Here is a 25,529-nt window from a genome sequence, read left to right on the forward strand (position 1 = left end):
AGTTACAAGTTAGCCAGAAAGGATCTAAAGAGAGAGCTAAGGAGAGCCAGGAGGGGACATGAGAAGTTTTTGGCAAGTAGGATAAGGAAAACCCTAAAGCTTTCTATAGGTATGTCAGGAGTAAAAGGATGACTAGGGTAAGATTGGGGCCAGTCAAGGACAGTAGTGGGGAAGTTGTGCATGGAGTCTGAAGAGATAGGAGAAGCACTAAATGAATATTTTCGTCAATATTCACACGGGAGAAAGACAATGCTGTCGAGGAGGATACTGAGATACAGGCTATTAGACTGGACAGGATTGAGATTCATAAGGAGGTGGTGTTAGCAATTCTGGAAAGTGTGAAATTAGATAAGTCCCCTGAGCCAGATGGGATTTATCCTAGGATTCTCTGGGAAACTAGGGAGGAGATTGCAGAGCCTTTGGCTTTGATCTTTATGTCGTCATTGTCTACAGGAATAGTGCCAGAAGACTGGAGGATAGCAAATGTTGTCCCCTTGTTCAAGAAGGGCAGTAGAGACAGCCCTGGTAATTATAGACCAGTGAGCCTTACTTCTGTTGTGGGCAAAGTCTTGGAAAGGATTATAAGAGATAGGACTTATAATCATCCAGAAAGGAATAATTTGATTAGGGGTAGTCAACACAGTTTTGTGAAGGGTAGGTTGATGGGTTTTTGATAAGAGAGGGGATTAAGGGTTATGGGGAGAGGGCGGGAATGTGGAACTGAGCCACGACAGATCAGCCATGATCTTATTGAATGGCGGGGCAGGCTCGAAGGGCTAGATGGCCTACTCCTGCTCCTATTTCTTATGTTCTTAGGTCATGTCTCACAAACCTTATTGAGTTCTTTGAGAAGGTGACCAAAGAGGTGGATGAGGGTAAAGCAGTTGATGTAAGAACATAAGAACATGTTCTATGTGGTGTATATGGATTTCTATAAAGCGTTTGATAAGGTTCCCCACAGTAGGCTATTGCAGAAAATAAGGAGGCATGGGATTGAGGGTTATATAGCAGTTTGGATCAGAAATTGGATAGCTGTAGGAAGACAGAGGGTGGTGGTTGATGGGAAATGTTCATCGTGGAGTTCAGTTACTAGTGGTGTACCGCAACGATCTGTTTTGGGGCCACTTCTGTTTGTCATTTTTATAAATGACCTGGATGAGGGTGTAGAAGGATGGGTTAGTAAATGTGCAGATGACACTAAAGTCGGTGGAGTTGTAGATAGTGCGGAAGGATATTGCAGGTTACAGAGGGACATAGATAAGCTGCAGAGCTGGGCTGAGAGGTGGCAAATGGAGTTTAATGTGGAAAAGTGTGAGGTGATTCACTTTGGAAGGAGTAACAGGAATACAGGGATAATGGTAAAATACTTGGTAGTGTAGATGAGCAGAGAGATCTCGGTATCCAAGTACATAGATCCCTGAAAGTTGGCACCCAGGTTGACAGGGTTGTTAAGAAGGTGTATGGTGTGTTAGCTTTTATTGGAGGAGGGATTGAGTTTCGGAGCCACGAGGTCATGTTGCAGCTGTACAAAACTCTGGTGTGGCTGTACTTGGGAGTATTGCGTACAGTTCTGGTCGCCACATTATAGGAAGGATGTGGAAGCAATGGAAAGGGTGCAGAGGAGATTTACCAGGATGTTGCCTGGTATGGTGGGAAGGTCTTATGAGGGACTTGAGGCTGTTTTTATTAGAGAGAGGAAGGTTAAGGGGTGATTTAATTGAGGCATACAAGATAATCAGAGGATTAGATAGGGTGGACAGTGAGAGCCTTTTTTCCTTGGATGGTGATGGCTAACACGAGGGGACATAGCTTTAAATTGAGGGGTGATAGATATAGGACAGGTGTCAAAAGTAGGTTCTTTACTCAGTAGTAAAGGCGTGGAATGCCCTGCCTGTAACAGTAGTGGACTTGCCAATATTAAGGGCATTTAAATGGTTCACTGGATAAACTTATGGATGATATTGGAATAGTGTAGGTTAGATGGGCTTTGATTGGTTTCACAGGTTGGCACACCATCGTGGGCTGAAGGGCCTGTACTGCGCAGTAATATTCTATGTTCTATACATTCCGAACTTCAGAGGGGTACTTCTTAATCTCAGTTCTATTTAATTTTCAAATATAGTGAGCTGGATCATGAAGCAACAAGGAAGCTCTATCAATTGTGCTTTTAGTAATGAAAATGTTTCCACATTATGAGACACGATCAGATAGATAGGACACAGGAGCAGACTCAGGAAACAGGAAGCCAGAATAAGAGAAATCAGCCATGGGACATCTGACATAGAAGCTCTCAAATGAAAATTTCAGGAATTCCTTAGGCACATACACATCTGCTCCCTCAAGAATACAGTTATACAAGGTCGACAACTCATTCATCTACCTTTCTAATTCTGAGGGAAAAGGCTGATTGATATAGAAGTCATAGTTATGAAGGGTCAAAACTATTGTACTTTGGCCCTTTTCTATGAATATCGGATATTCAACATCAACAAGACACAAGTCAGGGGTGTGATGGAATGTTCTCCACTTGCCTAGATGTGTGTAGCTCCAACAACACAACAAGCTCAACACCATCCAGGACAAGGCAGCCCCTCTTGATGGCGAACCCCTTCCACAAACATTGAAATCCTTCCATCACCAATGCATAGTGTGTCCATCTACAAGATGCACTGCAGCAACTCACCAAGGCTCTTCTGATAGCATCTTCCAAACCCACAACCTCTACTGCCTATAAGGAAAAGGCAGCAGATACCTGGGGAGCACCACCGACTGGAGGCTTCCCTCCAGGTCACTCACCATCTTGACTTTGAAATATATAGCGACAGCGAAGGAACGTCTGATGAGTCAAAATCCTGGAACCCCCTCCCTAACAGCACTGAGGGTGTACCTACACCTCGGATTGCAACAGTTCAAGACGACAGCTAACCATCACCTTATCAAGGGCAGTTAGGGATGGGCCATAAACCTAGTCAGCGACACCCACATCCTCTGAATGAATGAAAAAATATCGATTATTTCCTGGTATTTTACTCTTCACTTGGATGAAGCAATAATTGTACAATGGAATGGGCAAAGACTGAGTGTGCACATTAGTCTTCCCAATTTACATCACGTCAGACACCAGTTGTTTATAGAAATTGGAGACTAATACAATGATGGAGCAAAGAAAATTACTAAATAGTCCAAGTAAATGGGAGCAGGTAACTTCAGTCATGGAATGTGTGATATGTCAAGATCACAAGCAAACATTTCTCTCTCCTTTCTACTGACTGGGAATAAAAACCTGCTTACAGCCATATTCCAGAAACTGTTTCAAAACCAACTTACCCTTTCTGGATGCCGAGGGCTGAAAAATGATAAATAGCTTAGGTTCTCAGGTCATTTATGGCCCACCACATGAATCATATTAACTAAATTTAAACTATTTAAACTAGAATTCCACACAAGGTCCATAAAACAAAAGGACAGGTGCTTGAACTTGCATCAGCAAAAAAGTGACAGACAGAAAAGTCAATGTCAGTATTTCGGCCATTGGATCAGAGGGGAAAAAGTCCAGAAATTTCTGCTAGAGGGCAAAGGGAAAGAGGGACCAACCTAGAAGTGGTTGGATGACAGACAGGTTAGAAAGGAACTACAGTGGATGAGAGACGATGATGCAAGACAGATGAGCATGACACGTCATGACAGCAGATCTCCTGGTGGTGACAAGCAGCAGCAAATAGATGCCAGATGCTTTGGTTCCCATTTGAAAGGAATAGAAAGCATTCAGGCTCTTAACCCCAATCTGCTATTCTATTAGATCCTGGCTGATTTGTATCCAAACTCCACTTATCGACCCTTGTTCTGTGTCCCTTGATACCCTTTCACAATAAAAATCAAATCATCTTAGTCTTGAAAATGTTAACAAACTCTCAGCATCCACACGCAGCCATTGGAGATCAGAATTCCAGATTTCCTGTGTATCTGATGAGAGTTAATACTTCCTGGCATCAAGAGTCAACACAGTAAGAAGTCTCACAACGCCAGGTTAAAGTCCAACAGGTTTATTTGATAGTAAACGCCACAAGCTTTTGGAACGCTGTTCCTTCGTCAGGTGAGTGGCGAGTTCTGTTCCCTCCACTCACCTGACGAAGGAACAGCACTCTGAAAGCTTGTGGCGTTTACTATCAAATAAACCTGTTGGACTTTAACCTGGTGTTGAGAGACTTCTTACTGTGTTTACCCCAGTCCAACGCCGGCATCTCCACATCAAGAGTCAAGACAGAAAATCAGCCATGACCCAAGCAAATGGCAAAACAGCTTTTACAAAACAGGTTATTTCTGATGTTATGTTTTTGAGACCTATCTCTATTTTTAAAACTGTCTCTCTTGATCTGGGTTCTTTTCATCCACCAGATTGAACTAATATAATACACGGACTCAGAATGTTAACTTTGGTTTCTCTCTCCACAGATGCTGCCAAACCTGCTGAGTTTATTCCGCATTATCCCTTTCTATTGCACCCTATTGAACTGTTCGGTCATTTTATATATCCTGGTTTGATTACTCCACAATCTCAAACTTTAAAAACATCTATGTTCCCTGTCTAGGGCCTCTGAACCATGGGAGAGAGTGGATAGAACCAGTCGATCCTTACCCACACCTGGAGCGGGTGAATGGGGTCTCTCCCGTGTCAACTCGCTGGTGTTGCAACAGGGCGCAAACCCCAGAGGATCCTTCCTACACACCGATCCAAGTGCACTGGTCTCCCAGCAGATCATTGCTGTTTGCAGAGGTCTGCCTACAAGCTTAGTTTATGAAATCAGTCCTCAATTTAAGGTGTGATATCATTCTGGTCAATTCATGCTGTACTTCAGCAGAAGGCCAACATGTTCTGAGCGCTGGGAGCAATGTTACATAACCGTGAACTTTTATAAAACGAATGCATCTGTCATCAGCAGTATACAAACTCACTCATATTTCACTCATCAGTGTGAATGTCAGGCCTTTCTGGGTCATTATATAACATCACACCAATTTACTTGGCTGGGTGCCATTTGCTTGGTGTGGAGATGCCGGCGTTGGACTGGGGTAAGCATGACAACGTATATCAATATCGACTGGCTGGAATTTGTTGCGACAGAAATGAAATGGTCCTGCTCCCCGATCTTCACCCAATGTCACAATTATCTGCAAAATGGATTAAAATATGCCACAGCGTGCATAACACTGAATCCAAAGTCAATGTATTGATCCTATCAACACTTTACATTTTCCAATGAATGTAATGTAGTGAAATAGTTATATTCCTCTGCATTGAACGTGTTTTAAATCTTCACTATAATATATTTGACATAGTAAACATTGAGCAATAAGATGAGGAAAAGGTTATTTTGGGGAATTCAAGAGAGTAATGAAATAGAAACCAGAACAGCACAGGCAGCAAGGTTCACAGATGTTACTCTGGAAGCCTGGGTGCAGGAGGGATGTTCCCTCATTCCAGGGGCAGGAGGGTTTTTCAGAAAGTTTTGATTTGATTTGTCACATGTTTTAGTATATAGTGAAAAGTATTGTTTCTTGTGCCCTATACAGACAAGGCATACTGTTCATAGAGAAGGAAAGGATAGAGTGCAAAATATGTTACAGTCAGAGGTGGGGTACACTGGCAGCTGTTTGGCAATAACAGCTACATTACACGAGACTCTTATTAATGCAGTTCCCTTTGCAGGAGAAAGTGACTCTTAACAAGCGACTTGTAGTCCATCCTTTCCAACGTGTTGTATGTAATATGGAATGAGTGCTTGCCTCAATCAGCAATCCACCACGATGGAGAATCTCTTGACAAACCTGCCTACTTCAGATGCAGCTGTGTTAATATCATAAAAACCAAGGGAGACAATCAGCTAGCTTTTCCTCTTCACTGAAAAAATGGCAGAATAAAACTGCAGGAAATAAGCTCACGCTGCAACTCAAAAGGCCAAGATCAGGCTGCGATCTCCTCCTGGAATGAGTTTCCTCCCCGTAGACAGTTTCTGAGTATCTCACAATCTGAAAGGATAATTGCTATGTATTGTAAACCTCTAGAGTGTCACATGATTACATGGTGTCATCATCAGAGGGAGATGAGAGATTTTCCTTCTCTTCTATCCGGGACTGTTAGTAAGCAACACCTATCTAATGAAGCTCCACTAGCGGCAACCTTTTCATTCTTTAATCTTTGCTGTACAAGCATTAAGACACAACAGAATAAAACGCAGTCAAGTACACACATAAACACAACATTGTTTGAGTACGTTTTGTAAGTAAATCAAGTCAGAAGACACTGTCAAACCATGACACGCCACCAACATTTGTGGTGTACCACATCATGAACATCATGTAGAAGCCAAATATTCTCCTTTCAGATTAAAGTCTGCACAGGAATCAGGTTCGGGGTTTTATGTTAACTCGAGATATGAACCACATTCAGAAATTCCCTGCAAAAGGGTCCTGTAATCACTTTCAAAAAACAGTCAAAATGGCACAGACATCATGATTGTGGAATAAAATCAGTCTCTAATTTTACAAACCTATCTCAAGCGTGTGAATCCAAGACAATCATTTTGTACTGACACCAAACATCAGGGATTTTTGAGACGGGTGAGCAGGAAGCTTAAGCATTTTCGATTACTTATTGCTCACACAATACTCAAGTAGAAAGTTCCAGTCATGAAAATATTTGAAAAAAAAACCCCAGGGTTTAATGAAAAGTCAACAACAAGTTTAAAGTTCAACAACGTGTTCACTTCATTGCAGTCATTAAGTTTGTTCTTGGATAAATAAAACTGATTTGATTTCTAGAAAGGGCAGTTTCATTCAACTGGGAGAAAACGACAGCCATGAGAAAATCACAAACAATTCCACTTCAGAGAATAGATGGAAATGTTTCCTCGCACAACTTGTAGAAAAATATACCAGGCTCAAGGAAGGCCCTCTCAGCTCTGACGAAGGGTCATCTAGACTCGAAACGTTGGCTCTGCTCTCTCTCTCCACAGATGCTGTCAGACCTGCTGAGATTTTAAGGCATTTTTCTGTTTTTGTGTCAAGAAAGGCACCCAGGCTACTTTGCACCTCCCACTCCTTTACAGTTCTCTAACAATTGTGGGCGGCACGGTAGCACAGTGGGTTAGCACTGCTGCTTCACAGCTCCAGGGATCTGGGTTCAATTCCTGGCTCGGGTCACTGTCTGTGTGGAGTTTGCACATTCTCCTCGTGTCTGCATGGGTTCCCTCCGGGTGCTCCAGTTTCCTCCCACAGTCCAAAGATGTGCGGGTTAGGTTGATTGGCCGTGCTAAGAAATTGCCCCTTAGTGTCCAGGGTAGCGGAGGTTAGAGGGATTAGTGGGTATAATATGTAGGGATATGGGGGTAGGCCCTGGGTGGGATTGTGTTCGGTGCAGATTCGATGGACCGAAGGGCCTCTTTCTGCACTGTAGGATTCTATGATTCTATGAACAAGGTGCGAGCTTTCAAACTCGGGGTTTAATGGTAAGAATGTTGCTGCACAGGCTACAAAAACCATAATCCCACTCATCTACCTCCAATCACTCCAAACCCACCAACCAAATCAGCGCAAAATTTAAGAGAACTCCAGTCTTAATACAACTATTAGTTTGAGGTACAATGGGAGGTTCAGGGCACCCACAAAGGCAGAATGGACAAGTTAGCATAAACTAAATGGAGAGCCGGTGACTCAACTTGGCTACAAACTCCATACCTTCAGTTGTCCCAATTGCTGCAAGATCATGTAGTCTGGCATGTTATCAAAGAGCCCATCTGTTGCCGTAAGAATGATATCACCCACTTCTACATCGAATGTGGAACCTTCTGCTGCTTCAGGGCTGTAGAATATAAAAAGAAACTGTAGATGAGCAAAGAGATTTAGAGGTTCAAGTACATAAATCACTAAAAGCTAGTTGGATAGGTACAAAAATGATATGGCAAGCTAGCCATGATTTCAAAAAGAACAGAATACAAAGGGGTGTAAGCAATGCGAAAGTTATATAAATTCAGAGTCCACACCATATTAAGTTCTGACATGCACCTTTAAGAGGACACAATCAATGAAGCATATCACAGAATTGCCAGAATGATGAGGCTAAAAAAAAGAGAGTTAAATGAAGAGGACTGAATTTTATTCTTTGAGTTTAGATGATTAAGGGGTAAGATAATTGAGGTTTAAGATTATTAAAAGATTTGATAGGGAGAAACTCTCTCCTCTGATGAGAGTCCAGAACAAGGGAGCAGTGCAATAAAATTTGAGTGTTTTCAGACAAAGGGCAGTGGAAACTTGGAAATGTCTCCTCATCACCTCCAAAACAAATCCATGAAACCAGAAGTTAACTTGTTAGGCAAGAGTATTAAAAAATTATGGAAGCAAATGGATTTTTTGTTATATTTGTTCTCGAGATGTAAGTGTCACTGGTGTGCACATGTGAAAAGCAATTCAGTTTTGGCATTGCACCTGTTATGTCACTGCACAGAGTGCAGGCAGGATCCAACCTTCAAAACTGCACTTTTACTAGGCAGTTAGTCCAGTGACAGGCACCAAGACTGGAGAAAAAATGGCACTGTTTGGTTGCTGGTCTAATGAGATGTGACAGTCTGTGACACTTGGAAGACTGCAATTAAAGTTTGTCAATTACAAAAGCAACTTTCATTAGGTCCATACAGGATAACTAATAGAACCAAGTAACATCTGACTTTTGTTATTTGTCCATGGGTTGAATGTGTTGCTGGCTGGGCCATCATTTATTTCCCATTTCTCGAGGCGGTGGTGAGCCACTTTTTTGAACTGTTGCGGTCTGTGGGGTGTTTGTATACCCACAATCCTGTACTTAGGAAAGGAGTTCCAAACCTTTGGCAGCAAAGGAATGGGGATATAGCTACAAGTAAGGATAGGAGTGGAACTAGCTGATGGTGATGCTCCCATGTGTCTGTTGCCCTCACTCTTCTAGGTGATACACTTTGAGTTTGGAACGGGCCATCGAAGAAGTGTTGACGAGGCGCTGCAGTGCATTTTGTAGGTAGTACACTCTGCTGTCACTGTGAATAGGTCGTGGATAGGGAGTCAATCAAGCAGGCTCCTTTGTCCTAGATGATTGTCGCGTTTCTCGAGTGCTTTCGAAGCTGCACTAATCCATGCAGATGAGAGTATTCCATCACATTTACAACAAGTCCTTGTAGATGGTGGACAGGCTTTGGGGAGTCAGGATTTATGTTTTCAGAATTCCCAGCCTCTGAACTGTTCTTGTGTGCAAAGAATTTATGAGTGGTGTAGTTAATTTTCCGGACAGTGGTAATTCCCAAGATGTTAATGGTGGTAGATTTAGCGATAATAAGGCCATGGAATATCAGAGATGGATAATTCCTCACTACCTGAGGAATCCCTGCATCCATTATCCAGGGTTCAATATTCTGATCGATGAAACCAAGCATGCCGAATGCCTTCTTCACCATTCTGTCCACCTGTGACTCCACTTTCAAGGAGCTATGAACCTGTACCCCGAGATCTCTTTGTTCTGTAGCTCTTCCCAAACCCCGAACCATTAACTGAGTAAGTCCTGTCCTGGTTCAATCTACCAAAATGCATCACCTCACATTTGTCTATATTAAACTCCGTCTGCCATCCGTCAGTCCACTGGTCCAATTGATCAAGATCCCATTACAATCGGAGATAACTTTCTTCACTGTCCACTATGCCACCAATCTTGGTGTCATCTGCAAACTTACTAACCATGCCTCCTGTATTCTCATCCAAATCATTAATATAAATGACAAATAACATAGAACGTAACAGTGCGGTACAGGCCCTTCGGCCCTCGATGTTGCACTGACCTCACCACCTTCTGGCTTCTGTCAAGAAGCCAATTTTGTATCCATTTAGATACCTCACCCTGGATCCTTTAAGATTTAATCTTATGCAACAGTCTACCATGCGGTATCTTGTCAAAGGCCTTGCTAAAGTCCACATAGAAAACATCAACTGCACTGCCCTCATCTACCTTCTTGGTTACCCCTTCAAAAAACTCAATCAAATTTGTGAGACATGATTTTCCATTCACAAAGCCATGCTGACTGTCCCTAATCAGTGTTTGCATCTCTAACTGCCTGTAGATCCTGTCTCTCAAAATACCTTCCAACAATTTACCCACCACAGATGTGAGTCTCACTGGCCTGTAGTTCCCAGGCTTTTCCCTGCAGCCCTTTTTAAACTAAGGCACGATATTTGCCACTCTCCAATCTTCAGGCACCTCACCCGTGACTATCGATAATTCAAATATCTCATCTAGGGGACCCGCAATTTCCTCCCTAGCCTCCCACAATGTCCTGGGATGTACTATCGGACAACTGCTCTGATCAGCTCAATTTCCTGATTCTCACATTACCATAAACTGCGATTAACTTCAAATAATATCAGGTCAAAGTATTACATGAGAATGATGATAGTGTGTATAATTTTAATGGGGACTGAATGAAGTCTGTCCATTTTGGTCCTCTGTCCTCTACCCTTGCTTCAGCTTCAAACTGCACTTGGGCCTTGACCCCCATGTACAATGTTTTGAGGCTAGGACATTGTCTACATGGAGCAAGGCTTAGTGAAAATATACAATAGCGCTGCTCCCAGATTAACTTTTTGTACAAAGTTTTCACAAACTTTCTTTGCTTTGTGCTTATTCCAAGAGTCAAATACATGCTAAAGAATGACAAAAAACAGCTGAGCTGGACATCAAACCAAAGAACAAAGTGTGCTTTATATTAGCCAGAAGGCCTAGTAACGGCATTAAGTGCTGGAATGTGAAAATTCATGTCAGAGTGCACCACTCATCCATCCTTTACCAACTGTAAGCCTAATTCCCTAGAGATACACTTTCCTATGAGACATACCATCTCAGGATATCTGCTTTAACAATATGGCACTCCTTTAACATTCATATCAAGCATTCAGCAGTTAATATTTCAGAAATGAAATACTAAAAGCCATTAACTTCACTGAAAGCTTGTTTTGGGGGTATTTTTCTATTGCTGCTTAGACAGCAGTGCGCAAAGGTCCTAAACCCCAGGTGACTATTCATTATCTAAACGTAGTAATAACTGCAGGGCTAATAGGCAGAGGACTATGTTTCTCATACCTCCAGCGTGTGTTCCAGAGACTCCATGCCATGTCCTGGATAGTACTGAGGACAGACTGCCATCTGGCTATGGCAGATAGCATACTATCAATATATAGTTATTTTTATATCCCACTGGAAATATGCAGTCATTTGTTTTTCATACTGGTGCCAGTTTGGTATGTTGGCATGAGTAGTTGCGTTTGCCACAATGGGAGATCCACACATCTCAAGAGTGTTTCACATGCTGTGAATTACCTGAGAAGCAATGACTGTGTTACAGATAAACATGTGGCCACTATGTTCAGATGAAGAGCCCAAATAGTAATGAAAGACTCACATTTTTACAGTGCTTTTATAACCTTAAGTGTTTTGCAGTCAATTAAATACCTTGAAAGTATAGGCGTAAATGAAGGAAATGCAATTAGGTAGCTGATCAATTAATTCAGGAGAGTAGAGAGTTAGGGAGTGTATGAAAAGAAAAAAATAGCCTTCAAGAAAATCTCAAGCTCTTGAAAAAAAAAATTTTTGACCTGCTGCTTTGTTCCTCACTGCTTATCCTGTCCATATCCCTGTGCAATCTGCTCCATCGTTCTACATGATCATGGCTGACCTTTGGTTTTAACTCCACTTTTCTAACCACACCCTTTACTCCATGATTCTCTGAGATACCATTCTGTCATTTTTAAAATCCTAGATTCTGGAAGGGTCCCTGCAGATTCTAAGTTAGCAAATGTAACACCACTTTCAAGAAACGATGTAGAGAAAAGATGGAACTGTGATGTGATCAGATAAGTAGGAGCTGCGTTCTTCTAGTTTTACTAATAGAAAGCAGCTACTTTGATGATGTGCACCTTCTCTGACAGTTGTAGGGAAGCCTCATTTACACTGCAGCATTGCCAGTGATCGCTATCCCATTCATATTGGTTAACGCTCCCATGGAAAGCAGAGCTCTACACACAATCTTTACTCATTGGCCTCTCCTTCAATTCCCCCACCCCGTTGACAAGTTTCTTTTTTGTTCTCAACTTTCTCCTCTTGAAGTTGCCCATTTGTTGGCTGTGGTACATCGCTACAGACTGTAATGAAATGCTTTTATTTCAGAAATATTAATTTTAATGTGGCAAATGTGGGGGCACTAAGTAGTCTGATTCAAAATAAAGGATAAGAGACAATCTAAGAGCCAGGTAATGCTGGTAGATCTGACAACTAGAGATTTTGCTTTAGTGGCAAATTGGGTTGGCAGTCAGAGCAACAGTAGGTGCTCTGAATCCAGATAACATGATTAACTGCTCATCACCTACACTCAGCATTCCTGCTTGATCACAGAACACTGACCTCAAAGGCTGCTAGATTACCAAGACACAATGTTGTATCCACATTACTTCCCAACTTGATGTTCTCTCATCTTGTGTAGCTTAAGTTACTAAATAGACAAGTAAAAGGCACAAAATCCACCCCATCTCCCCCACCACTCTTACAGAGTGTTCAGCACTTTTGCCTCACTGTGCTATTTCCACTTGTAAATAAATCCAAACAAAGGTCGAGCCGGTACACGCAAACTGTCAACACTGTCTCTCTGGAGGTGATGGGGCAGGCTAACAGGTATCAGTGATTTAAAACAATTTAAAGATGTCACAGAGCAGGAGGCTGTAGGTTCAAACACTATTCTGATCTGAACACAACCTAGGCTGACATTTCTGTGCTCCACTGATCGAGATGCTTTCTTTTGGGTAAGACTTTAAAACAAAGCCCCATTTGCCTGCTGAGCTGGGTATCAAGGATCCCATGATACTCTTTGTAAAGGAATGGGAGAATTTTCCAGTGTCCTGGACCAAAATGTAGACCTCAACCATCACTAAATATCTCATCTGTTATCTCACCGCTCTGAACATGTTGCCATGTACTTGTTGACGGGCGTATTTGCCGACAAGAATGACCTCAAAAATGCTTTACTGATTGTACAGCCCCCTTGGAACATGCTGAGGACGTGTAAAATGCTATGTAAATATTAAAGGCTCATGGTCAAACATGTAAAAAGCTGGAAGTTCCTGTTCCTAAAGGAACTTTTACAAACAGAACTTACCATTAAATAAAATAAAGCTGCGAGCCATTAACATTTTCATATAGCCTTGTAAATTAGGAGCAGGTAGTCTGGTGAATCCTACCTTCTGTAGGTTGCCTGCGATCAACTAAATTCCCATTGCTTGGAGACTAAACGTAGTCCTTTCCCCGTGTGTGTGGGGCTCTGTTATTAACCGAGCGAAGCAACTAAATCAAGTGGAGAAACACAAAACAAGACAGAAAAGGGGAAGGAAGCCTGATTTATAAAATTTGATGAAAAGTTGTAAGAATAGCCAACCTGTGGCAGATGGGAGTTCAATGTTGGGCAGAATGAGACCTGGTATTTTGGATCCAAGGAAGACAAATCAGCTCTGATGAAAGGTCAACTACCTGAAATGTTAACTCTTCCTCTCTCCCTCTCCACAAATGCTGCCCTGCTGAGTGCTCCCAATCTTTATTGTTTTTTTTAAAAAAAAGTCAAATCAGATTGTTATTTCCTAATGCTGAGAGACTTTGAGTTTTTTTTCAGCAAGGGAATTTGAAGAAATAACACTTTAATTGTACAGAGTCTTGGTCAGATCCCATTAGTTTGGAACACTGAACATTAGGAAAGTGTTATTTCAGCTTTGGAAGGGGCACAGTACAGATTCAACAGAATCATATCAAGGGTTACATCACCAGCTTTCATACTTGAGCTCAGAAACCAAGAAGTGATGAAAATAAAAGTACTTGAAATTTGAAGAATTCAATGGCGTTGAGGTATACAGAGAAATTATTCTCTCTCTTCAGGGAAATCCAAAGCATAACCTTAAAATTAGAACCAGACCATTTAGGAGGAAAACCAGGGAGGAATTTCTCACACAATGTAACAGTGGAAACCTAGAACTCTCTCCCTCTAAAGGTTGTGGATGCTGGGTCAATTAACATTTTCCAGACTGAATCATATTTTTAATGAGGTAAGGGTACCAATGGATGTGGAGCTGAGGCAGGTAAAGTGGGGTTACGGTATAAATCAGATATGAAGGAATAGGCTAAATCGACCCAACTGCAGAGTTCAACGCTGAACTGACGCAAACTTTGCGTGGTCGGATTACAGTGTGTAATACACTGATTTATAGCAATAGGATCACAACATGATTTTGACAGGAAAATTCCAAAGGGAAATGGAGGAGCAAATATTTAAGGAGATTACAGATAACTTCAAGAAAAATAGGATGGTAGTAGCTTTCCCAACACTAACTGGAACAGCCATAGCATTAGGAGCTTGGATGGAGAGAAACTTGTTGAGTGTATTCAGGAGGAATTTCTCATTCAGTATGTGGATGGCCCGAATAGAGAGGGGCAAAACTTGACCTCCTCTTGGGAAATAAGGAAGGGCAGTTAATAGAAGTGTTAGTGAGGGATCACTTTGGGACCATTGACCATAATTCTATTAGTTTTAAGATAGCTATGGAGAATGATAGGTCTAGCCCAAAAGTTAAAATTCTAAATTGGGGCAAGGTCAATTTTGACAGTATCAGATAGGAACTTTCAAAAGTTAATTGGGGGAGACTGTTGGCAGGCAAAGAGATGTCTGGTAAGTGGGAGGCTTTCAAAAAAGTGTGTTAACCAGGGTTCAGAGTGAGCACATTCCTTTTAGAGTGAAGGGCAAGGCTGGTAGGAAGAGGAAACTCTGGATGACTCAGAATTTTGAGAGCTTGGTCACAAAGAGGAGACATATGACAGACAATCGCAGCTGAGATCCAGGGGATCCCTTGAAGAGTATAGTGGGTGTCGGAGTAGAGTTAAGAGAGAAATCAGGAGGGCAAAGAAGAAACAAGATTGCACAAGATTGCAGATAAGGCAAAGGAGAATCCAAACAGCTTCTACAAATATATAAAGGGTAAAAGGGTAACTAGGGAGTGACTAGGACCTCAAGGATGGACAAGTTCATCTATGCATGGGTCCACAAGAGATAGGGGGATCCTAAATTAATATTTCTCATCAGTATTCACTGTTGAGAATGGCATGGAGGTTGGAAATCTGTGGAAATCATGATATCTTGAGGAGTGTACATATTATTGGGAAGGAGGAGCTGAAAGTCTTAAAGTGCAACAAAGTAGATAAATCCGTGGGACCTGACAAAGTGTATCCTAGGACATTGTGGGAGGCTAGGGATGAAATTGCAGATCCTCTATCAACCAGAGGACAGCCGGAAGTGAGGTTCCTAATGATTGGAGGGTGGCAAATGTTCTGCCTTTGTTTGCTGCATGGAAAAGCCTGGGATCTACAGACCAGTGAGCCTCACATCTGTGGTGGGTCAGTTATTAGAAGATAGTCTGAGAGACAGGAGCTACAGGCATACACTGATTAGGGACAATCAGCATGGCTTTGTGAGTGTAAGATCATGTCTCATGAATGTGACTGAGTTTTGAAGGGATAACCAAGAAGACAGATGAAGGCAGTGCAGTCAACGTTGTCTACATGGACTTCAGCAAGACCTTTGATAAGTAGCTCATGGTGGGTTGTTGCATAAGGTTAAATCTCATGGGATTCAGGGTGAGGTAGCCAACTGGATACAAAATTGGCTTGATGGCAGAAGACAGAGGGTGAGTGTAAAGGGTTGGTTTTCAAATTGGAGACCTGTGACCAGCAGCGTGCCTCAGGGATTGGTGCTGGGTCCACTGTTACTTGTCATTTATATTAATGATTTGGATGGGACTTTAGGAAGCACGGTTAGTAAGTTTGCAGATGATACCAAGATTGATGGCACAGCAAACAGTGAAGAAGGTTATCTAGCGCTGCAACGGGATCTTGATGAATTGGATTAGTGGGCTGACGAATAGCAGATGCAGTTTGGTAGGGCACTGGGGAGAGTTACAGAACAAAGAGATCTGGAGTACAGGTTCATAGCTCTTTGAAAGTGGAAGCACAAGTGGATAGAGTGGTGAAGGAGGCATTTGGCATGCTTGGTTTCATCGGTCAGAACACTGAACACATGAGTTGGAACGTCTTGTTGAAGTTGTACAAGACATTGGTAAGGCCACACTTGGAATGTTGTGTGCAATTCTGGCCACTATTATAGAAAGGATATTAAACTAGAAAGAGTGTAGAAAAAATTTACTAGGATGCTACTGGGACTTGATATCTTGAGTTATAAGGGGAGGATGGACAGACTGGGACTTTTTCCCCTGAAGCGTAGGAGGCTGAGGTCTATATACACACACACACACATCTCTTACAGATGTCTATAAAATGATGAGGGACACAAATCAGCTAGACAGTCAATATCATTTCATGATATTTTTCTTGAAGTTATATTTGCATGAGTTACATTAGTAAGACCTGGGATCTTGGGTTCATGTCACACTACATGTAACCCCCACCATTTGGCCTGGCCTGGCAAAATTCTACTAACTGCCCTGGCTTGAGACAATTCACACCTCTTCAACCTGTGATTGTCCCTCTCTCCACTCGCATTATCTGTACCGTAAAGACTCACATTCCAACCATTCTTCACATTCCAATCTGCAATTATGTCTTTGCCATATATGCCACGTTTGTGAACCTATCTCTCCACTCATCTGATGGAGCAGCACTTCGAAAGCTCGTGATTTCAAATAAACCTGTTGGACTTTAACCTGGCGTTATGAGACTTCTTACTGTGGGTATGATTGGTATAGAGGGATATGGGCCAAACACAGGCAATTGGGACTAGCGTAAATGGTCAAAACTGAACCACACGGACAAGTTGGGCTGAAGGGCCTGTTCCCATGTTGTAAACCTTGTTGACTCTAAGACAGGTGGCACCAATATTCCAAGATTCTTTTTTTAAATGTTAGCAGCTGGAGTACAAAGCTGAAGTCAGAAAACATTTAGCAATGGAATGATGTGTGTTTGGCAGGGGACAGCACTGCATTCCAGGCCATCCATTTAATTAATGATTAATGCAATACAGATTGAAGTCCATTCAATGTCTGTTAGGGTCCCCATCGTGTTTACAGTGCAAAAATAGAACTGCTGACTGGAAGGATAAAACACATATATACAGCTTAAATCGGCAAGATACTCAGGAAGGAGTTAGCTACTCTAATGTTAAAGGAGGAAGCACTGGCAGCGAGCCAGGTAGGGGGAAGGTTAGATAGTGACCATGTCAGAGCTCTGTCAATCACAGATTTCTAATTAAAACAAGACACAAGCTGTGGGCATCTCTCCAGAATGGTAATTACGTTACACTGCAGCAGCCAAGGCTGAGCCCTGACAGAACAAAACAGCTGGCTCTGTATTGAAGCCGGTGCATTCTGAAGAGCCTTTCCCAAATTGACGGATTATCACATCTAAAGCGGAGTTCAACACAAAGGCTGGTTCAGTTGTGAGAATATATATAAAACAAAAGATGCCAGACAAAACCTTCTCATGACCATTTCTACTCTTGCGTTCGAAAGAAAAATACTTGAAAAAATTCCAATTTTAATCCCTTTCTTGGCAAGGTGCGAGTGAATTAGTTAACATGTCAACTGATTCAAGAAACTCGAGTTTAGTATAACTTTATTAGTTCCAAAGTTCATCTGAACTTAGCCAAGCATTAGACAGTTACGAAAACGGAAAATCTCAGCCTGACGGCATCTGTGATGAGAGAATAGAGCCAACGTCTCAAGTCTGGATGACCCTTTGTCAGAGTTGATGAGATAATGTAAACCTCTAAGACTCTCCTGTGCCACCTTTCTAATACAAACCATGAGGAATTAGACATTTATGATTCAAGATGCCTGGGTCAGAATCTAGATCCTGTTCTCTTGAAGTACCAGACAACAAATCTAGTCCTTTTCCTGTGTCCAATCACTTTTAATCTTCTTCAGTCAACTGTGATAAACATTGTTTCACAATACATGGAGCAGAAACATCGCTACCCAAAAAAAGCCTCCATTTCATTTGAACTTCCTCAAGTTTTCCAGAAGTTTCTGCTCAGCCATGACTCTTCCACTTTCTTGAACAGCTCTGGTTGCTCAAAAATATGTTTCAAAACCTAAAAGTAGGTTTTGTGTCAGCTAAAGTCTGCAACACTAAGTAACTGGTTACATGACAGAAGCTAACTTCGCTTAGCCCTAATCCTTTTATTAGTCATTGTTCATGTTAAAACCTTTACAGAAGCTCACTGACTTTCCGATTTTCCTCGCTTTGTAACCCTAGAACATCTGTGAAATTGATTTTTTTACCCATTTTGATTTCAGCTCAGTAATCCTGGAAAATAACGAACCCTTTATTTGTCAAAGAAATTTCCTAATCGTACAAAAGGAACAGTGATTAAAACTACAATTTGAGCAAGAATCAACAACAGAGATATGGATTTCACTCATACATTCTAAACACTCTCTCACCTAGATTAAATATTCCCTTTCCATTGGCCATGCTAAATTATCTCTCAGTGTCACAAGATATGTTGTTTAGAGGGAATTAGGGGGGATAAGTACACAGGGTTACAAGGATAGGACAGGGAGTTGGGCCTGGGTAAGATGCTCTATTAGAGAGTCGGTGCAACTCGATGGACCAAATGGATTCCTGTAATGTAGGGATTCTATTCTTGCCTTCTGTTGATGTATTGGACCATGTGCTTGAGATGCATTGGGCCTTCTTTCCACTGACCATTGTCCCTCTGCCCGAAATGGTCACCCAATTTTCAGTGATACTGAGCAATCAGTTAAAACTTGTCTCCAAACTGTATTCTCTGTGGGATTATGTACAGTATGAAGTCAGGAAGGTGGCAAATGGCAATACTGTGAAAGTCACTGAGTTACTTATGTCAGATATGCAGATTCATTCTTGCTTCAGACAGAAACACATCACAGCGGCAGTCCTGGAACACAACTTACCTGGGTTTTCCAGAGTCCCTCCTCTTCCCTCACTTAAGTTCACATATGGAATAATCCCATTTTAAGATTCCTTTCCACTTCTGCCTTGAAAGCAGTAAGGGGAAAGTTCAGGAGATATCGATTTCACTTTTTATTCTCTCTTTTCTGTAGGCCTGCTTGTTTCACACGATCCCAGCCGGGTAAGTGAGAGAATAAGCCCTTTTCCACTTTGGCCAATTATAATTGAATTTTGGCAACTACTCATTTCACAAATCAGCACCTCATCACAGCTGGAACACCACAAAATTGGACGTTCAAATCATTGCAGTTTTTTTTTAAGCATTCAAGGGATGTGGGTTTCACTGGCTAGGCCATCCCTAATCGGCCATGAGAAGAGCCAGCTTCTTGAGCCCCTGAGATGTAGGTACACCCACAGTGCTATTGGAGAGGAAGTTCCAGGATTCTGACCCCAGTGACAGTGATATATTTGTATTATACAGAAGGCCATTGCGCCCATGCCACTCCTTCGACACAGTTGGACAATTAGTCCATTCCTCTGCTCTTTCCCCATCAAAGAAATAAGAACAAAGAACAAAACAGCCTGGGAAACAGGCCCTTCGAGCCCACGCCGCCATTTTAACATTACGAGTCCCCTCTCCACCCATGACCCTTGTCTATGCTTATGGCATTCCACATTGAGGGAAGACTAATTTGGGGACAATTTGTTACACCAATCAGCCTAAGAGCACATCTTTGGGGTGTGGGAGGAAACCGGAGCACCCGGAGAAAACCCACGCAAGCACAGGGAGAAAGTGCAAACTCTCGCAGACACCGGCCCAAATCCATGTGTCTGCACAGCAAACATCCCCAGCACAGTTTTTATTTTCAACTGTTTATTCGATTCCTTTGGAAAGTTATAATTGTAACCATTTTCTCCACCCTTTCTGATTGCGAAAACACTTCACGTCTTCCCCCGGTTCCTTACGTCTGTGTTCAATGGTTACCAACCCTCTTACAAGTAGAAACAGTTTCTCCTTATTTACTCAGAATATTTACACTAATACTGAGATGAATACTGAACAGTAACTACTCCCCTCTTCTTCACAGAAGGAGAACCTTTATGCTTAACAAGATTTGAAAGTGGGAGCTCGTCTCAGCTAACAGAACAGAACGCGGTGTTTTCAACAAGAGACTAACGGCACATTTGCCATAACTGCTATTGAGCCAAAAGAAAATTTCTGCTGCAGAATCAAAAAATGGAATCCAAAGGCATAGCATGTCCCAGAAGTCAGAACAGATTTGAGAATAGCGAACAACTAAGCTGTTCAAAAGCTGTTTATAAGTAGCGGAACTGGCTACATGAATCTTGATGTAGAGATGAATGTTCACAGGCACTGTTCATTAGGGTATGGTGCTATCAGGGAATAGTTTCACAAAGGGATGGTTCATACTTTGCAACTCTGGCAATGGGATTCAGTTCAGTGAAAGGTTCAATCATTACATTGACTCAAAATGTGGATGCAACTTTGAACAACACTGCTGAGGACTGGTAAGTGAGGTAAGCTTCTCTTTCTAAAAATCTGATCTGTTTATATTTAATAGAACATAGAACACTACAGCACAAACAGGCCCTTCGGCCCACAAGTTGCGCCGATCATATCTATACCTACCAAGCCATAGAACTATCTGTAACTCCCAATCCCATTAAATCCCATGTACTCATCCAGAAGTCTTTTAAAAGACCCCAGCGAGTTCGCCTCCACCACCACCAACGGCAGCCGATTCCACTCACTCACCACCCTCTGAGTGAAAAACTTACCCCTAACATCTCCTCTGTACTTGCTTCCCAGCACCTTAAACCTGTGTCCTCTCGTAGCGACCGTTTCAGCCCTGGGAAATAGGGTGGATTCTCGGAGGCTATCTATTCCTCTCAACATTTTATAAGCCTCTATCAGGTCGCCTCTCAACCTTCGTCTCTCCAGGGAGAAGAGACCAAGCTCCCTCAACCTATCTTCATAAGGCATGCCTCCCAATCCAGGCAACATTCTTGTAAATCTCCTCTGCACCCTCTCAATAGCTTCCACATCCTTCCTGTAGTGAGGTGACCAGAACTGCGCACAGTACTCCAAGTGGGGTCTGACAAGGGTCCTATAAAGTTGCAGCATTACCTCCTGACTCCTAAACTCAATCCCTCGATTAATGAAGGCCAGTACACCATATGCCTTCTTGACCACATCCTCCAACCGCGAGGCCGATTTAAGAGTCCTATGGACCCGGACCCCAAGATCCTTCTGCTCTTCAACCCAGCTAAGACTCCTACCCTTGATATTGTACTCCTGCATCCCATTGGTCCTGCCAAAATGGACCACTACACATTTATCTGCGTTGAAGTCCATCTGCCACTTCTCTGCCCAGTCTTGCATCCTATCTATGTCCCGCTGCAACTTCTGACATCCCTCCAGACCATCCACAACACCACCAACCTTCGTATCGTCGGCGAACTTACTAACCCATCCCTCCACTTCCTCATCCAGGTCATTTATGAAAATGACAAACAGCAAGGGTCCGAGAACAGATCCCTGGGGCACTCCACTGGTGACCAACCTCCATGCAGAAAAAGACCCACCCACAACCACTCTCTGCCTTCTGCAGGCAAGCCAGTTCTGGATCCACAAGGCCAAAGCCCCCTGGATCCCATGCCCTCTCACCTTCTCAAGAAGTCTTGCATGGGGGACCTTATCAAACGCCTTGCTGAACTCCATGTAAACCACATCCACCGCTCTTCCTTCGTCAATGTGTTCAGTCACATTTTCAAAGAACTGAACTAGGCTCGTAAGGCAAGATCTGCCCTTGACAAAGCCGTGCTGACTATTTCTGATCATTCTAAACTTCTCCAAATGTTCATAAATCTTGTCCCTCAGAAGCCTCTCCATCAACTTACCAACCACTGAGGTCAGACTCACCGCTCAGTAATTTACCGGGCTATCCTTGTTCCCTTTCTTGAAAATAGGAACCATATCCGCAATCCTCCAATCCTCCGGAACCTCTCCCGTCTCCACTGACGATGCAAAGATCATCGCCAGGGGCTCTGCAATCACTTCCCTCACCTCCCACAATAACCTGGGGTACATCCCATCCGGTCCCGGCGACTTATCTATCTTGATAGAATTTAAAAGATTCAACACATCCTCTTTCTTAACATCCACATACTCCATCTTTTCAGTCTGCCGCAACCCTGTAGTACAACCTCCCAGATCACTTTCCACCGTGAATACCAAGACAAAGTACTCATTAAGCACCTCTGCCATGTCTTCCGGTTCCACACAGACATTTCCCCCTTCACCTTTTATAGGTCCTATCCCTTCTCTTCTCATCCTTTTACTCTTCACATATTTGTAGAACGCCTTGGGATTCTCCTTAATTTTACCTGCCACGGCCTTCTCATGTCCCCTTCTGGCTCTCCTAATTTCCTTTTTAAACTCCTTTCTACAAGCCTTATACTCCTCTAGATCCTTAACAACTCTTTGCTCTCTGAACCTTTTGTACACCTTTCTTTTCTTCCTGACCAGGTTCACCACAACCTTCATGAACCACGGCTCCCGCGACCTACCAAAACCTCCCTGTCTCATCGGAACGTTGTCGTACAGAGCTGCAGTCAAACATTCCTTGAAAATCCACCACCTTCCTTCAGTACTTTTCCCCAAGAACACCTCCTTCCAGTTTATTCGTCCAATTGTCTGCCTGATGTCATCATATTTCCCCTTACTCCAGACAAACACCTTCCTAGCCTGCCTGATCCTATCTCTTTCCAATGCTATCGTGAAGGAGATAGAATTATGATCTCCAACCCCGAGATGCTCTCCCACCGAGAGATCCGACACCTGTCCTGGTTCATTCGCCAGCACCAGGTCAAGTACAGCCTCTCCTCTCGTAGGCTTATCCACATGCTGTGTCAGGAAACCCTCCTGAACACACCTAACAAACTCCTCCCCATCCAAACCCCTTACCCTAGGGATATTCCAGTCGATGTTTGGGAAATTAAAGTCTCCCATCACGACAACTCTGTTATTACTACATCTCTCTAGAATCGGTTTCCCATATCTAATTGAATATCTAATATCTAACTGAAATTTACTGTTTTCTAAATTTAATCCAGATTTAAGCAGGGATGTACAAATCCTCCACTGACGAGCAGTTGGAGTTAATTAAGGAAACTACCAGCAATGTTTTTTTCTATACCAGGAGAAGAGCTAGGTTCAGAGCAAATAAACACAGGGCTCTCAGTGCAACATATCACTGGAGTGTGACTTTGAACAGGAGTGCTGAGGTTTGGGTGAGTGAAGGAATTAGGGGAAGAGGACAAGGAGATGCTCCTTTGCTTTTTCTAACCTTATCCACCCTGAAAGAAACTGTTTTTATTCTGCTGCAGAGGAATCAGCTAGCTGATTGTTAAGTATCCGGAAAGTATTTAATAATTGCTTATGGTCTATTCTTTCCTAAGGTTTAAAATTAGCATACAAGGTTAAAAAGAAGCAAAAAAAAACTTCAAAAAAGGAAAATAATTAATGAAATAATGAAGTGGTTAATTAAAACACATTAGGAGAGCAAGACAGATTTCATGTCAAGGCTGCAGTGCATCTGGATATCATTGTGATCCAAGGGAAATTGGGGTGGCACGGTGCCCAGCACTGCTGCCTCAGTGCCAGAGACCTAGGTTCAATTCCCGGCTTGGGTCACAGTTTGTGCAGACTCTGCACATTCTCCCCATGTCTGCGTAGGTTTCCTCCATAGAAACACAGCAAATAGGAGCAGCAGTGGGCCATTCAATCCATCGAATCTGTCTGGCCATTCAACAGGATCACACCATATCGTAAATATTCTCTTTACAACAATCCAAAGTCCCTATCTGCTTCAAGAAAATAACCATCATCCTGGTACCTAAGAAAAACCAAGCAGCGTGCCTTAATGACTACTGGCCAACAGCACTGATACCCATCACTGTCAAGTGTGCTTCAAAAGGTTAGTCATGGCACGAATCAATTCCAGCCTCCTGGACTACCTGGATCCAATACAGTTTGCCTACTGCCGCAACAGGTCCACAGCAGATGTCATCTCCCTGGCCCTGCACTCAACCCTGGAACACCTAGATAACAAGGACACCTATGTCAGACTCCTATTTACTGACTACAGCTTAGTCTTCAACACTATTATTCCCATGAAACTCATCTCCAAACTCTGAGGCCTAGGCCTCAGCACCTCCCTCTGCGACTGGATACTGAACTTCCTAACTCACAGACCACAATCAGTAAGGATAGGTGACAACACCTTCTCCACAATCATCCTCAAAACCGGTGCCCCACAAGGCTGTGTTCTCAGCCCCCTACTATACTCCTTATACATAGAACATATAGAACATAGAACATTACAGCGCAGGACAGGCCCTTCGGCCCACGATGTTGCGCCGACCAGTTAAAAAACAATGACCCACTAACCTAAACCAATCCCTTTTCGTCCATAAACCTATCCACAGATCTCTTAAACGCCCCCAAACTAGGCGCATTTACAACCTCAGCAGGCAGGGCATTCCAATCCCTCACCACCCTCTGGGTAAAGAACCTACCCCTGACATCCGTCCTATAACTACCCCCCCTTAATTTAAAGCCATGCCCCCTCGTGCTAGCTTTCTCCATCCGAGGAAAAAGGTTATCACTGTCCACCCTATCTAAACCTCTAATCATTTTATATGTTTCAATAAGATCCCCTCTTAGCCGCCTTCTTTCCAGCGAAAACAATCCCAAATCCCTGAGTCTCTCCTCATAGGACCTCCCCTCCATACCAGGCAACATCCTGGTAAACCTCCTCTGCACCCTCTCCAAAGCCTCCACATCCTTCCTATGATTGTGTGGCCAAATTCCCCTCCAATTCAATTTTGAAGTTTGCTGACGATACCACCTTGGTGGATCAGATCTCAAAAAATGACGAGACAGAGTACAGGAATGGGATTGAAATTGGGTGGCCTGGTGCGGCAACAATAATCTCTCCCTTAACGTCAACAAAATGAAGGAGATTGTCATCGACTTCAGGAAGTGTAAAGGAGAACATGCCCCTGTCTACATCAATGGGGACAAATAGAAAGGGTCAAGAGCTTCAAGTTTTTAGGCGCCCAGATCATCAAGTACCTGTCCTGGTTCCCCCATGCCGACACTACAGTTAAGAAAGTCCACCAAACGCCTCTTTCTCAGAACACTAAGGAAATTTGGCATGTCAGCTACGACTCTCAGCAACTTTTACAGATGCACCATAAGAAGCTTTCTTTCTGGTTATATCGCAGCTTGATATTGGTCCTGCTCTGCCCAAGACCGCAAGGAACTACAAAAGGTCGTGAACGTAGCCCAATCCATCACGCAAACCAGGCTCTCATCCACTGACTCGCTGCATCTGCAAAGCAGCCTGCATAATTGAAGACCCCACACACCCCGGACATTTTTTCTTTCACCTTCTTCCTTCAG

At 42.9% G+C, this 25,529-nt stretch overlaps 1 protein-coding gene across 1 annotated transcript in view; it reads right to left on the reverse strand.

The window, feature by feature from the left end:
• LOC145357615 (protein phosphatase PTC7 homolog) overlaps window positions 1-25,529 on the reverse strand; it is an 82,789-nt gene that overhangs the window by 13,613 nt on the left and 43,647 nt on the right. The window contains exon 5 of the mRNA XM_080211101.1: window positions 7,735-7,858. Within this exon, the coding sequence (XP_080067227.1) occupies window positions 7,735-7,858 (124 nt within the window). The remainder of the gene's footprint in view (window positions 1-7,734; window positions 7,859-25,529) is intronic.

The sequence above is a fragment of the Carcharhinus amblyrhynchos genome, chromosome 23 (assembly GCF_965287045.1).
Source record: "Carcharhinus amblyrhynchos chromosome 23, sCarAmb.v2.hapA, whole genome shotgun sequence".
In the NCBI taxonomy this organism is placed as follows: Eukaryota; Metazoa; Chordata; class Chondrichthyes; order Carcharhiniformes; family Carcharhinidae; genus Carcharhinus; species Carcharhinus amblyrhynchos.